The sequence below is a fragment of the Watersipora subatra genome, chromosome 2, assembly GCF_963576615.1.
Source record: "Watersipora subatra chromosome 2, tzWatSuba1.1, whole genome shotgun sequence".
Classification (NCBI taxonomy): Eukaryota; Metazoa; Bryozoa; class Gymnolaemata; order Cheilostomatida; family Watersiporidae; genus Watersipora; species Watersipora subatra.
The window spans coordinates 34118401-34134311 of NC_088709.1; the positions used below are offsets into that span (position 1 = coordinate 34118401).

The window sequence follows — 15911 nt, forward strand, 5'->3', positions numbered from 1 at the left end:
ATAGGTATCCTAGACATCTTATAGATATCCTATAGATGCTTTATAGATATTCCATAGACATCTTATAGGTATCCTATAGATATGCCACAAATATCCCAAAAATGAACATGTACACAAGTATGTAGTGACAGAGTTAGTATACATTATCAAAAAGTAGATGAAGGCTATGTGCACTTTCTAGTGCTAGCATAAATATTTTGTTAGTTCAGCTTTTGATCACCAACTGGCACAACATATATTCCCTAGTTGTTTTTTAGACCCGATAGGTCACTCATTCATCATTATATTCGTCTAGACAGGAAGAAGCAAGGGTATTTCATGCCAAGGCTCTAGAAGTCATGCAAGGTTTAATGGACGAATCATCTCCTCATGAAAAGTATATGCAAATCAGACTAACAGCATTTCTATGTACCCCGGTGTTGGTAAGAGCGCAATATTTAACTTATCCAAGTTGTCTTTACAATGTGCAGATAACTACCACCAATTTCTACAACTAACAATAACTATTATTTATTATTCAATGACTTGAATTTCTGTAACAGAGTTCATTATTCCATAGAATACATTTAAAATGTCCAGTTACTGCCTAACTCAGTGCTTCATATTCATTTTCATCACCCCATATGACAGACGAGGGCCTCGCACTGCCTTGTTTTGAATGAAATCAAACAGGACTCTAAACATAATGAAAAGGAGATATATTCGGAATATATGTAAACAATATGTTATTGGAAGGTCATTCAGAAAAGAGTCTAACGTTATCACACATCAGCAACATATAAAAAATCAACTCTCTTTATGATCTTTGACTTTTTTCTGTTTTTTCGCTGCTATTATCCAATCGAAACATGTTTTCTTGTCAGTAAGATGCGCAGATCATTTTCAGGATTGCTGGCTCATACAACAGCTCACACTTATAATTGAAAGGTTCTGGCCTATCTACACATGTATTTTATTTCTTTGGCTGTGATGCCAAACTAATTATCCTGAGAGCACATGCTATAACCAGCCATTTGGTGAAAGTCTTGATTTTCGCTAACTACTAAAATCAAACTCTAATTTTTAAAGTCTGTCATCATACAATTGTATGAAAACACAAAGGAAACAAATAATATGGACTATCAACATTTTTCAATGAGCCAAAATTTGCAACAAACTAAAAACAAATTAAAAATAATATTTGTGTAGTCAACATAAAAACAGTATTACAACAGTCTCCTTAACTTTTATAGACTGAGCTCTCGGCTATGACTACTGAGGAAAGAGAAAAACTCAGCCATGATGCTGCTGACTACATGAATAGCCTGGGGTCTTCAAGTAAGCAAACATGACTCGGTGCTGTATCGCAAAACATAAGCGTGTCGGTAGTGATAGGGAACGACTGACAACGCCCCTGTGGCATTTTATAACTCTGGCCATAGTTCTTGAAGTTACTTCTTTCTCAGCAAACATGAAATGGTTTTAGGCCAATAAACCAAAGGTCATGCTTTAGGTTAATGTCTCTATGCCTATGACATCATAGTAAGGTGCCTTTGATCCTGTGACTATTGAGTTCTATGACACTATGTCCTTCATATCTTTCAGAGAGTCTGCAATGGCTATCTAGTAAGTGTACTTCTGAGGCTATGTTAGAAGAGCTAAAAGAAGGGCTGAGGCTATTAGCGGATGTTGGAAAAAAGGCGAAAGAAACAAACACAGTACTCATGATTGATGCGGAGTACATCTCTATAAATCCAGCAATAACATCTCTGGCTTTAGCCTTAGCTCTCATTTGTAATACTGACAGCGCAGTTGTGTGGAACACCACTCAGTGTTACCTGAAGGTACTTATTCTACCTAGCCTTAGCTCTTACTTATACTGACAGGGCTGTAGAGTAGGCTTCTCCTCTGCGCTATTTTAGGTAATGGTGCTACCTACAATGGGTGAAATTGTATATTGTTGATAAATTTACTATTTGGAGTTTATCAACTCTGCTTCAATTTATGTTCATAAATATTTTGTGTTATCCAGTTGATTTTAAGCGTTGAACATCAAAACATCTTTTTTTCATATATAAATGACTTTTCTGTATTTATTTGTTTTAGCAGAAACACAAATCAACCATTATTTTACTAACAGCCAGTATTATTGTTGACAGATGTGAAACTACAATATGCTAGTATAGATGTGTGAGCTGGTCTAGCCTTAATCAGAGACAATATGCTAGTATAGATGTGTGAGCTGGTCTAGCCTTAATCAGAGACAATATGCTAGTATAGATGTGTGAGCTGGTCTAGCCTTAATCAGAGACAATATGCTAGTATAGATGTGTGAGCTGGTCTAGCCTTAATCAGAGACAATACGCTAGTATAGATGTGTGAGCTGGTCTAGCCTTAATCAGAGACAATATGCTAGTATAGATGTGTGAGCTGGTCTAGCCTTAATCAGAGACAATACGCTAGTATAGATGTGTGAGCTGGTCTAGCCTTAATCAGAGACAATATGCTAGTATAGATGTGTGAGCTGGTCTAGCCTTAATCAGAGATGGGTTTTACAACCTTTCTTGTTTTACTTGTAGAAATCTTATCACAACATTCAAGAAGAGTTCAAGTTTGCAAAAGCAAACAAGATTCACTATGGAGGTAAGGAACATTTGGTGGATGCCAAGCAATACCGTTATTAGCAGCAGATGGAGCTGCCTCTGTAAATAAATGCCTCTAAGTGTACCCTCAACTCTTATTGCTACAGCTCAAATCATGATCTTATGTTTTTTAAAAGAACTAAACACTGAGAATTATAAGCTAAGAAGTAGGATATTTATATACATGTATATATATATATATACACGTGTATATATATATATACATACTAGGGGAATGCCCGGCGTTGCACCGGTATTAAAAACAGCTTATAAAACAGTGGCAGATAATCTAGTTACCTGCTACTTGCCATTAGCCTGGCACATTGCCAATGGCTATCTTGAGCAAGCTAGTATCCGTATTGCTAAACTTACTAATAAGAGCCTTGAGAGCAAGCTTTAATGATGTTGTGCCGTAACGCAGAGCGGTATGCATATTTTCACCCATATATCGCCCAATGAATCGATCAATCTCTCACAGCTCAACGGTTTAGCATTTCCTCTGGAGATCGGAAGGTTCTGAGATCAAAACTTCGGTGATACGTATATATACATATATATATATATATGTATATATATATATATATATATATATACATGTATATATATAAATACTAGCTGTACTACCCAACGTTGCCCGAGTAATAAAAAAGTCTTTGCAAAGAAAATTAATTTTTATATAACATACCGTATACAACATTTACCATTCTAACTTTTAAACTTCTTATCCTGAGAAAATATTTTTAAGCAGTTCAAATGAATTAAGAGGAAAAAGAAAACAACTGTAAAGGTTTTCAAGCTTTTTCAAACAACAACAACTTTTAAATTTCATATCATGAAAAAAGTGTTTAACTTAAATTAATAAATTAGGAAGCAAAATAAAACTGTAAATGTGTTTAAATGTAAATGTGAAATAATTAGCATGTAATGGCTAAATATAATCTGTTTAGCTACAATGAAAAATTATTCAATCGATAAGGTAATAAAAAAGTCTACTTTATTTTCATATAATTATAATTTAGCATCATTACGTTTAATTTATTTTTATTTAACGTATAACAAAATTTGCCACTCTAACTTTCAAACTACATATCATGAGAAGTGTTTTGTGTAATTGAAATAAACGAAGAGAGAAAATAAAAACAACTGTAAAAGTTTTTAAACTTTTTCAAACCAATGTAACTTTCAAACTTCATATCATGAGGAAAAGGCTTTGTGCAGGACAACTAAATTAAAAATAAATAAAACAACTGTAAAGGTTTTCAAACAACTGTAAATTGAAAATTTCATAACTTTCAGCGACGTGTAAGAAGGTTGTTCGAAAACCGAACTGTTTTAAACCCGGAACATTGTTTTCCATGAAAAAAAACTATGTAAATTATGTAATCTATTCCAAGGCAAGAAAACAACTTCGGTAAAGTATCTTTTCACCATTTCACACCAAAAGCTGTACTGTATACTGCATACTATAAATAGAAACGGGTAGATATAGGTCGTGCTTAATTTTAATAAGAGGTTTTCTATTTATGATGATGGAAATAGAAAACAAAAGTAAACATTTTCTATGTTTGGCTGTTAAAACATCAAAAACATTAAAGGTTAAGATACAATACTAAAAATGCAAAAATTGATATTGAAACAGCAAAAAATGCAACAGATCAGTTACATCAAAAATTGTAGGAAAAAGAAAATATAAACAGCAATGGCTTGTTTACTTTACATCTTTAAAGGATAGTCCTCCTACAAAACAATTTAGGGTAACTCGACAGGAGCGGGTTATCTCCCTAGCAAATTTCTTTGGTATAGGAGACGTCCCAGATGGTTCCTCCCTTATTGTAGAGAATTTATGCATCGTAAAATGCTTCTCCGTTTATTAGCGAATGTTTTCATGCGTTTCCGGAGCTTTGTTAATTGCAATGCTCACGCTCCGGTTTGGTCAACAGCCGAATTTATATTCGAGCTTCGAGACGACCAAATCTAAAAATTTTTGGTGAAAAACCCGAGGCTAAAATAATTAGCACGCGCATGGATTATGTGGCATATGATAGCAAAACTGATCATTAAGCCGTGGTAGCTCGTGGCCGTGGCATGGCCGTGGTAGAGCGTACGCATATGAACCTTATTGATGCATTCCCAGAGTGTTCAATTCCAGCAGAATCAGAATTTTAATATCCGGATATTAATATCTAAGCGATCTTAAAATCTGGATATTAAAATTCTGTTTTCTATATAAATGTGAAAGCATGTCTGACATACTTTCACATTTATATAGATAAGATATATTTACTAACTAGAATGGTGAAATACAGTAGATTAAAGCACATAAATTACATAATTTTTTATTATATATTTTAATACATCAGAGTCTTGGCTTTCGAATGAGCCTATATTCAATACACAAAGAATAATAGAACTATGAAAAACGGGGTGTCAAAAGTACGTCCTGCAAAAAAAAACACTTGGTTCAGGTACTCAAAATGTGACGTCCTAATTCTCATTTAGCTTTAGGTCGTCGATCCCTTTTGCTGCCATTGAGGCTGCGTTTTCCTGTGACAATCGGTGCTGTTAAACCCGGAGACCTGGAGATCACGCAATGCTTGAAATTAATCAGTCTCAGTCGTCACCCTCAACATCACATTAAAAATAAAGAGCTAGTGCACAATATCATCGGGAAAATATAGTATGGTTCTTGGAGTCTGAGGTACTTATCATAGAAACAATATGTACATGGAGAACTAATGACACTGATTCCTTTGTCATCTTCATTCGTTCTCTGGAGTTGTCCTACCTTCGCCCGCCACTAGCGTCATTATCGTAGTTGATAAATAAGCGGTAAGAGCACACAACAACGAATGAGAATTGTGCCGTCACAATTTTCGAGACTACGCCAGTAAACTTTTTTGCGGTAAAGCTCTGGGGAAATCCTATAAACACCAACCAATGTCTGTCTCACCATGGCAAACAATAGCTCATTCGAAAGCCAAGAGTCTGATGTATTGAAATATACAATAAAAAAATTATGTAATTTATGTGCTTTAATGTTACTTATCTTTCTTCCAGATCATTTTTTTCTCTGGGGTCAAGACAGGTCTGTTTCGTGCTTTTGCACTCGTCAGGAGAGTTGCGTCTCCTGTGTTGTTGTTGTTGCTCTTAGCTCCACCTCTGCCTTGAATGTAATGGCTAAGAAAATATTTCTTGGAGTGTCGGCATGTGTGGTTCATCTCGGTTATTTTGTTTAAGGTGGCTTTTTTGACCTGCAAATGATGTAATACTTTTCAGTAAGGCACAAATGGCATTTCTTTGTTTGGTTTGAATAAGGTTTAGCTTTCTGCTTAATTTTCCATTTAATTCTGTGGCTTGTATTGTCATTCTCAAGTTTCTAGATATATTTTCTCAATATATACTTGAATATATATATATACATATATAACCCAATACATATATTTGTGCATATATTATATATATATATACATATTATATATACCGGTATATGCATATATGTACCTATATATACTTGTATTGGGCAGTCCATAATCATTTTTATAAAAAATATGTTTTACATATGGTGCTACCAAAAACAAGTCAATAAATAAAATTACTGCTATGTGAGGTCATAAACGTAAAAACAACAATTTAATAAAAGTATTGCTGTGTAATGTCATAAACATAAATAAACAATTTAACAAAAGTATTGCTATGTGGTGTCATAATCATACATGCAAATAAACAATTTAATAAAAGTATTGCTATTTGATGTCATAAACATAAATAAACAATTTATACAAAAAAGATATGAAACTACTAAGTCTCTCAATATGATCATCTGCACACGTGTAATTACAATTGCGGTATAAAAAGACCAAATTAGATTTTGATTAATCTCGTCTAAAAAGGCAAGTGTTGAATCATTGTGTTCGTATGTTTCTCTAAAACTGCTGTTCATATAAGTAGAAGTGAATGCGATCTAAGGAGCATGACATTAAAATACATACACAACTTTAGACAGCTATACGACTTGACCTCTTCAACTCTCATCAACTCTCATCGTTAAGTACATCAAAAACACTTTTTTTTGCTAAGTTGGCTGTACAACTTATTGTAATTAGTGTAAACATAATCTTGCAGCGAAAGTAGTGAGGGGCGCATACATAGTGCCCGAAGGTGAAGCAGCCAGGTTAGGAGGTTACCCCTCACCGGTGCATGATAGCTATGAAGATACTAACAGATCCTATGACAGGATAGTGGATTGGCTTCTCACTGAAATCAGTCATAACACGGGCAAGAGGTCTGTTCGGTTTATTCTGGCCTCCCACAACAAAAAATCTATACAACAAGCTATTCTTAGGTAAGCATTTAAAACTAAACCAACAACATTTGGTGGCGTGGATGTTAATAAACATTTAAGCAACTGCTAATTATTATGTGACCACAGGCTAACTTTATCATAGATTCATACTTTTAAAGCTTATTGTAGACATGAGCCTGCCATCCACAGTATTGCAATGCAGAGGGCCAATGAAGATTCTATAATTTAGGGCTAAAAACTGCGAAGACGAATATTTAGTATTCTCTGTTTTTTTTATGCCTTGGAACTCGTGGCGTTTCCTAGTGTAAAGAAAATACAAGGATGATCTACACCTATTTCTTTATTAACTACGTCAAAAATTCTAGTTTGTTAGCATTTTTGTTACTGGACATATGCATACTATGTAGGGCAAAGTAACTATAGCCGACGAGCTCGCTGATGAGGCATTTAGGTCAACAAGTTTGGTAACTAGGTCATTAAGTATAAGGTGCTTCCTAACAATTAAATTAAGCATTTGTTGCAATAACTCTGCATTTCTTTTGTCACACAGCAAACTGTAGACCTACTCTACTGTTTTATAGAATGAATGACCTGAACATAAAACTCGGAGAAAATAAGGTGATGTTTGGACAGATTTATGGAATGTACGACTACATTACTTATGCTTTGAGTAAGTCACTTAAACAATTCACAGATGCGTCAGTTACAATCTAATAAAACACAAAGTATATTGAGCTAGGTAGATTCTAGGACACTCCCCAATTTACGGTGCTACTAATTACCATGAACAAGCCACTTTCTCTTGCAGAGGTCGACAGCAAGAGGAAGTGACTTGGGAGATAAAGCAGATAATGGTATAGCTGGTAATAACATAACATGAAATAATACAGCTGATGATACAACTCTTAAATTTAACTGGTTATTAAATTTTTTTTTTTACTTTTACATTTCCTGATGCGTGAAAACTACTCCAAGAATTGAGAGTAGACCAATAACAGTAACTTATTATACAGGCAAAGCTGGGCATCCAGCTGTCAAATCTATGGCAGTAGGAAGCGTAAGTGATGCTCTCCCCTATTTATCTCGACGATCTCAGGAAAACTCCGCTGTGATTGATGGAGCCAATGAAGGAAGACAACTCCTAAAACTTGAAGTGCTGAGAAGAATGCGAATAAGATAGCAATTCTATTGATTGAAATCAAGAAATATATTTGTTTCAGTCCAGTATGTTCAGCTAGCTCAATACAGGATTGATATCAGATTGAAATTATACAATTTTCCCAGTAACATCTACAAATACTCAATAGAAAACTAAAAAATGTTTACTTTTTCCAAGAATAGTTTCCCTTCCGAAATATACTAAAACATTTAGCTCACACAGCCTTGTGAAAAAACCATATAACCTTCACATATTTATACCAGTTGAATGCCCAGCATTGCATGGGTAAAAAACAAACAGCTTATAAAAAGAGAGAGAGAGAGAGAGAGAGAGGGAGAGAGAGGGAGAGAGAGGAAGAGAGAGGGAGAGAGAGGGAGAAAGAGGGACAGAGAGAGGGAAAGAGAGGGAGAGAGAGGAAGAGAGAGAGGGAGAGAGAGGGAGAGAGAGGGAGAGAGAGGGAGAGAGAGGGAGGGAGAGAGAGGGAGAGGGAGGGAGAGAGAGAGAGAGGGAGGGAGAGAGGGAGAGGGAGGGAGGGAGAGAGAGGGAGGGAGAGGGAGGGGGAGGGAGAGAGAGGGAGAGGGAGGGAGAGGAAGGGAGAGGGAGGGAGATGGAGGGAGATGGAGGGAGAGGGAGAGAGAGGGAGAGAGAGGGAGAGAGAGGGAGAGAGAGGGAGAGAGAGGGAGAGAGAGAGAGATAATATAGGTAGGGTTAATTTGAGTAACTCAAACTTCAGCCATTTAAATCTTTACTATATTAGGAGCCGTGAAGCCAGCTTGCAATCGTTATGTGTGACGTTATGTGTGACGTTATGCGTCACGATCTCTCTTGCAATCATGATCTTAAAGCAAGCTAGTAGTAATCAATAGTATTTTCGCAAGCGCTTTAAGAGTGCGTATTTTAACCGATGTAATGAATATGACCACAATTATTCCAATGTATAGCAATATAGCAGCTTCTCCTAGTGGATAGGACATCTGCCTGCACACCTGGATGAGTTCAAATTCAGTGCTATGCAGAGTTTTTGTTCTTACAAATATATAAAGTATATACATGCATACACTTTATATGTATATTATTATTTTACATGTATATAATGAACATATATAAATATATATAAATATGTATATCTAGTATGTTTATATATACTAGATATAATATATATTTAACAAATCGTTGTAAATGTACGTCGAATATGTGTCCCCATCAACTTATTGCCAAATTATTGCAATCATAGTCTAAAAAACCAGTGAAATTGGTCAGAAAAAGGTGATAAGTTGTCAATGCAAACTAATCATATTACAGTTACGATACAAACAACAAATTAAAAAATTAAGTCTAGTTTTTTCTTTTTGAACGGCCAAAGGGATGAGTTTGAAAAAATCTGGGAGCAGATTAGACAATTTACATGTATTGTACAGTTTGTACACCATAAAATCCTTGTAGCGTAAATGTTCCTGGAACGGAGTATTTACGTTGTAGGAGCGTCTACTACATATATATATATACAATATACATGTGTAATATATATATACAATATACATATACATGTATATATACAATATACATATATAATATATATATACAATATACATATACATGTATATATACAATATACATATATAATATATATATACAATATACATATATAATATATATACAATATACATATATAATATATATATATATACAATATACATATATAATATATATATATATACAATATACATATATAATATATATACAATATACATATATACTCATGCTACAGACAGTACTGTTGCGGCTATTGAAGCTTCATCAGTGCAGCTCAGAGTAGGCAAGAGACACAAATCCCATTACCAATGAGTGTTGAATTCTTGCCAAGAAACGACCAAGCTGCCTTACAGACTAAGAAAGTCAATGCTCTGACACAAAAGTGCTCAGATCACAAAGTGATGAGCTATGCATGAAGGCTAATAGTGTCGCACCTCTCACAGAGAGCTCAACCAAACCGATATAAGGGAACATATACTCATATGAATATATAATTTTCCAGCTAGATATATATATATATATATATATATACTACTGAATGCCCAGCGTTGCCCAGGTAGTAGAAGCCTTTGCACAGAAATCTTTTTTTATTTAACATAGAACTACAGTTACCGTTCTAACCTTCAAACTACAAATCATGAGAAAAGTGTTTTGTGTAATTGAAATAAATTAAAAGAGAAAATAAAAACAACTGTAAAGGTTTTAAAACTTTGTCAAACAACTTTTAAACTTCATATCATAAGGAAAATGTTTCGTGCAGATGAAACAATCTGAAAAAGATAAAATGACTATAAAAAGGTTTGTATGTAAATGTGAAATAATTAGCAAGTAATAGCTAAATTGAGTCGGTTTGCTACGATTAAAATAAAAGATGAATTAGTACTGATACAATTAATACGAACTGAGAAAACAAAATAAAATTCTTGAATATATTGAATTAATAATAACAATTCGTGCATAGAAGTGTGTGTATAAAAAAGGTTACTGTTCCAGCAGACGCTATCCATCAAAACTTTGAATACAACCATACTGGCATCTCTTGATACTGGTACAAATGTAAAAATGAGATATCAGACTGCCTTTTCAGGTATTTTGTCTGACTGAGCGGAGAGAGAATGTAGAGGCTATTCCTACTCAAGATAATACAACTGTCCGCGTGACAAATATTTCCTTTTACCGATTTGGCAATCAAACCTTATGAAAAACTGGAAATAGAAGTGCAACCCACATTTGATATTGAAACAGGGCATTTAAAAATTATAAATCAAAAACATAAGTAATGGTGGCAAAAAATTAGTTTTTACACAATTGAAAAAAAAACAAATGCGAAAGGTCAAATTAGTTAATAATCAAAAGTGCCCATTTGGCATGCACTTTTGCACCGTATGCGTATGCCTATGGTATACACTATATTAGCCTGTCTTGACAAGCTGTTGTTTTTGCGTAGTTGTCCCCCCGTCGAGCGGCGAGCAACAACAACTGTTGTTGCTCGCCGCTCGACGGGCGGCAACAGCAACAGCAACTGTTGTTGCTCGCAGCTCGACGGGGGGACAACTACGCAAAAACAACAGCTTGTCAAGACAGGCTAACACTATATGATAAGTGCAACACATTTATAAGGTTTGTATAGCTCAGTGGTTAAGCGGGTGGATTGGAAGATTGCAGTTGAAATCAATGTGAGTTCTAATACAGCAGGCAGCGAGCTTCTAATCTAAGATTTTAATGGCTATAGCTGGACATACACAAACACACCAACTTTGAAAAGATGTATATATCTATTATACGTATATGTATTTACTAGCTGTGCTACCCGGCGTTGCCCACGTAATTAATAACCCTTTCGTCAGAAAATTGATTTGTATTTAACATATAACAACATGTACCATTCTAACTTTCAAACTTCATATTATGAGGAAAAGGTTTTGTGCAGGTCAAATAAACTACAAAAATAAAGCAACTATAAAGGGGTTTAGAAATAAATGTGAAATAATTAGCAAGTAATAGATAAATTAAGTCAGTTTTACTACGATTACAATAAAGGATGATTCGGTAATGATATAATTATTACGAACTGGGAAAACAAAATAAAAATCCTGAATATGTTGAATTAATAACAATTCTTGTATAACATCCATGTACAAATTTAGCTATCGGCCTACGGCCTGCCATTTTACCGAAAAATGCCGATATTGCTTCCTGATATGTAAACAATATTTTGTTTTGCACCCAAACAAATATGTACCTAAACAATATTTTTTCAATTTCAAACTCCATCTAGAACATTTTCAGTACATACTTTAATTTTCCAATATGTTAAAAAACACTGCCAAGTAATAAATTCAATGTATCTATACTTTGTGTATTGATAAAGCGATGTGAAGCTACGATTGCTACGAAGCTAAAAACGATCCTCTACAACGTTCCTTACTCTACACAACTTATTACTTTCACCACCATTAGAGTGAGTACTGCTATTGTAGTGAGGTTTTGCGCTTGCCTCTCGCTAGTATAGCGACTTACGGCACTTGCCAACCCTACCTTGTTGGATCTAGTACAAGTTGGCTGATCTTACCAGGTGTGATTAAATAAATATGGCTGTATTAGCGTACTACGTGCTTTAGTCAATGATTCAGAAATACCTGTTGCGGGTGCCAAAGTAGACCAAGCGGTACACAAACAGTGAAGAAAACTCTTAGGAGTCAGGGGGAGACAACTCCTATTTCTAACGTATCTACGCTGAACTGAAAGCTGCTGACGACACAGCGTAGAAAACTTTCAGGAGTGGAAACAACTCTTACTTCTAACGTATCTGCGCTGAAACAAACGCTGCCGACGATACAGCCTGCTGAACTCAACAGGAAGAAGCTGAAGCCAACTCACTTGTTATTTAATTATTGGTTGTGATATTCTCTGAGATTGCTGATAAGTCTTCTAATAACTGTTAGAAATAGTATCATATGTTGTAATCTTGTCCGAGCTTGCTGTTAGTCTTTTAATAACGATAGAATAATGATATTGATCAAACGAATAAACGATTTTATTACAGTAATTATATTATATTTCTTTTAAGAGTAAAACACCAGCTGACTGTTTCCAACCAAAATCTAACAGCCCTCCTTATTAGCGGAAGGGTTTGACATTACATTCTTATTCAAACTCGCCAATTCCATCGATTGATGTGTAAACTAGTATTGATGGAAAACTAGTCATTGCAGTCCAATAATCTAAACTCTTATGAAATTCTACATATACTATGTAGACAATAACATTCTTTGCAAACAGTAGGACACATCTTAATAACGAAAAAGACGAAACACACAATGTTATCACGAGAAACAGTAACAACAACAAAAACGGAAAAATATTACTTAAATGACTTTAACAACTAGTGCTTGATTGAAGCAGATAGATTATTCTGATAAACAATTATAAACATAAATAAATCCTTCGAACATGTGAACAGTAAAAATTAAATTTGTTAAATGATTATTGCGTACAAATTTTATACTAATCTCCGTTAATGACGTCTATCATCTTTTCTTTAGTCTATTTTAAATAAGGGCTTATGGGGTTGCTCTCTCATGGCTCTTTATAAAATCATTGCCCATTTTATAATTTGCTCGCTAAAATATAAAATGGATAAATTTACGTGGTCAAACAAAAGAAAGAGCGTACTTGTTCAACTTAATGTAAATCAAATCTCAACCACAATGATCATAAAGTAACTCTTATCTTGTCTCGTATAAATCAAGTGAATTGAAGTTGATTCTCGTAAAAGCTTTCCCACACCTTTTAATACTTCCGCTTTTCCTAAAAAAAAACAAGCAACTTTCTAATTATCCTAACCTTGGCTCTTTTATAAGCCGGTATTAATAAAGAATAATGGTAACTTCATTGCTTACATTTGACAAACAAGTGCAGAACCCAGGCTATCGATAACTTTGCAAAAGTCCATGAGAAGCTAACTCTCAGGTAGGGCACAGACACTGCATTACACTACCCCTGGAGTGGAATCGACCTACCCATAGACATATAAACTATAAACATATATAGATATACAAGATTTATATATCTATGGACATATCTAAACCAATGAACTTCCGTGTGACAATTTGAGCGCCATCTTGAAAAATGCTACATGAGCTTCCGACTGTAATTAGAGAAACGGCGGATCGTAGTTATCCCAAGAAAAAAAATCATTTATCTGCTGGAAATCAGTGTTTTGCCATTAATTGTTACTACTACGACAACTCTGAAACACAGAGGGTTAAAGATATATCATTTCACAAATGAGTTTAGCGTTTTATTCCTGCATTAGTAGCACTATTACAGCAGTAGCTGTTTAGAAGAAGCATGCTAGTAGCTGATTAAAAACTTGCTAGCAGCTGGTTAGTAGTAGCTTGCTAGCAGTTGGTTAGTAGTAGCTTGCTAGCAGCTGGTTGTTAGTAGCTTGCTAGCAGCTGGTTAGTAGTAGCTTGCTAGTAGTAGCTGGTTAGTATCTTGCTAGTAGCTGGTTAGCAGCTTGCTAGCTGCTGGTTAGTAGCTTGCTAGCAGCTGGTTAGAAGCTTGCTTGTAGCTGGTTAGAAGCTCGCTCGTAGCTGGTTACTAGTAGCTTGCTAGCAACTGGTTAGTAGTAGCTTGCTAGCAACTGGTTGTTAGTAGCTTGCTAGCAGCTGGTTAGTAGTAGCTTGCTAGTAGTAGCTGGTTAGTATCTTGCTAGTAGCTGGTTATAAGCTTGCTAGTAGCTGGTTACTAGTAGCTTGTTAGCAGTTGGTTAGTAGTAACTCGCTAATAGCTGGTTAGTAGCTTGCTTCTGTTACTACTCACAGCCAGCCTTTAGTGAACCTTTACCTGATTTCATTATTTTACACATCACTATCGTTGACTGTTTTTACTAGAATTAATTTTTGCTGCTAGTTGATTAATCTTGGGTGGTGTTGAGACAAAGTAGGTCAGTACTGGTGCTGCTAAATTCAAATAGCAACAGTCACTGTTCTCATACATCATTGTAGGCATGCCAAGGCAGGCTAATTCACCAATATGGGTTTAGCCAATTTAGCTTAGCTAGTGTGCTTATCTGTATGCTTATAACTTTTATAGATTGCTCTTGCTACCCAGGTGTTATCTGCGTCAGTGGCTGATTCTCTAATTACCCTTAAAGAATTAAATTTGCCACAATTTCAACACTGTGATGCCACAGTTGAGTTTATTCAGGTTAGTGCGTGTGAGTCTATTTTCCCATGTGTAACTGCAATTTGATGCTGCAAAGACTTGTTAATGGAAATTTTGATGTCATGCGTGGCAGTGTGACCTTTTTTGTTTGACCCAGTTGGAATAATGTAGGTTAACTTATATAAGTTGTAGATGTTAAAATTCGGCTAATGTTAGTAAATGTGACCCAGGCAGTCAGAATGTACAATCGTGCTAAAACCACATTTTTGAGTTATTTACAGATTCAAAATCAGCAATATCTGAGGATTTTAATGCAATTTAAATTTTTTAAATCGGATTATATATGCCCAGGTTATGCAAGATTTAGTAAAGAAAGTCTCACGATGAACTAAAACTGTTGTTTTGAGTTTAGGCAGGATAAGGTTGCCGATTCATGAATCGTAAATCATGGTATTTGTTTACAAATCAAAATGCCCTAGCAACAGACCACTTAATCTCAACCTATATTGATGAAACCTGGCATTCTACACATTAAAACCCTGAAAAAGATGATGGTCAAGTTTTTATTTAAATTTTATTGACGGTTGACCTTCCAAAGGTCAGGGTAAGGTCAGCAATATATGTGGCTAAAAGCTCACCTTCCTGGAGATTTACATTAAAAGGTTATGCTTCAAACTGGGCACTTCTCATCAAGCTATATTGCTATGACTGCATATAATGCCAATCCAACGACTTATCAAAATGTTGGAAGTGTATTCAAAATTGCCCATCTATACAGAAGGTCATGGTAAGGTCAACGAAAGGTGACCACAGAGGGCATCAAGATGCTGAAATATCAACCCAACTCATCTAGTGACCATTCAATCTAGAGCTATTTTTGTGTAGTTTAACACTCACACATTGTAACACAGAGTACACTGCAGAGATTTATTGTAGCCCATTCAACGGATTTGCTTGTTATATTAGTGGCAGTTTGTCCCAACACAACCATATCAAATGTGTCCTTCGGTAATCCTTGACACACTTCTAACGAGGCTTATTTGTTTAGATGACATAAAACTAGTGCAGAATTCTTTACATTTGCATCCACTTATTAGTTTGATGTCAACAGCTATAATGGGAA

At 35.1% G+C, this 15911-nt stretch overlaps 1 protein-coding gene across 1 annotated transcript; it reads left to right on the forward strand.

Annotated features, from left to right (window-relative positions):
• The first annotated feature begins 336 nt into the window (after positions 1 to 336).
• LOC137387084 (hydroxyproline dehydrogenase-like) lies at positions 337 to 8217 on the forward strand. The gene is made up of 7 exons (XM_068073378.1): positions 337 to 422; positions 1233 to 1317; positions 1585 to 1823; positions 2559 to 2622; positions 6744 to 6963; positions 7506 to 7594; positions 7938 to 8217. Exons 1-7 carry the CDS (start codon positions 339 to 341, stop codon positions 8102 to 8104), a joined length of 948 nt encoding a protein of 315 aa, XP_067929479.1. The 5' UTR covers positions 337 to 338; the 3' UTR covers positions 8105 to 8217.
• The last annotated feature ends 7694 nt before the right edge of the window (positions 8218 to 15911 follow it).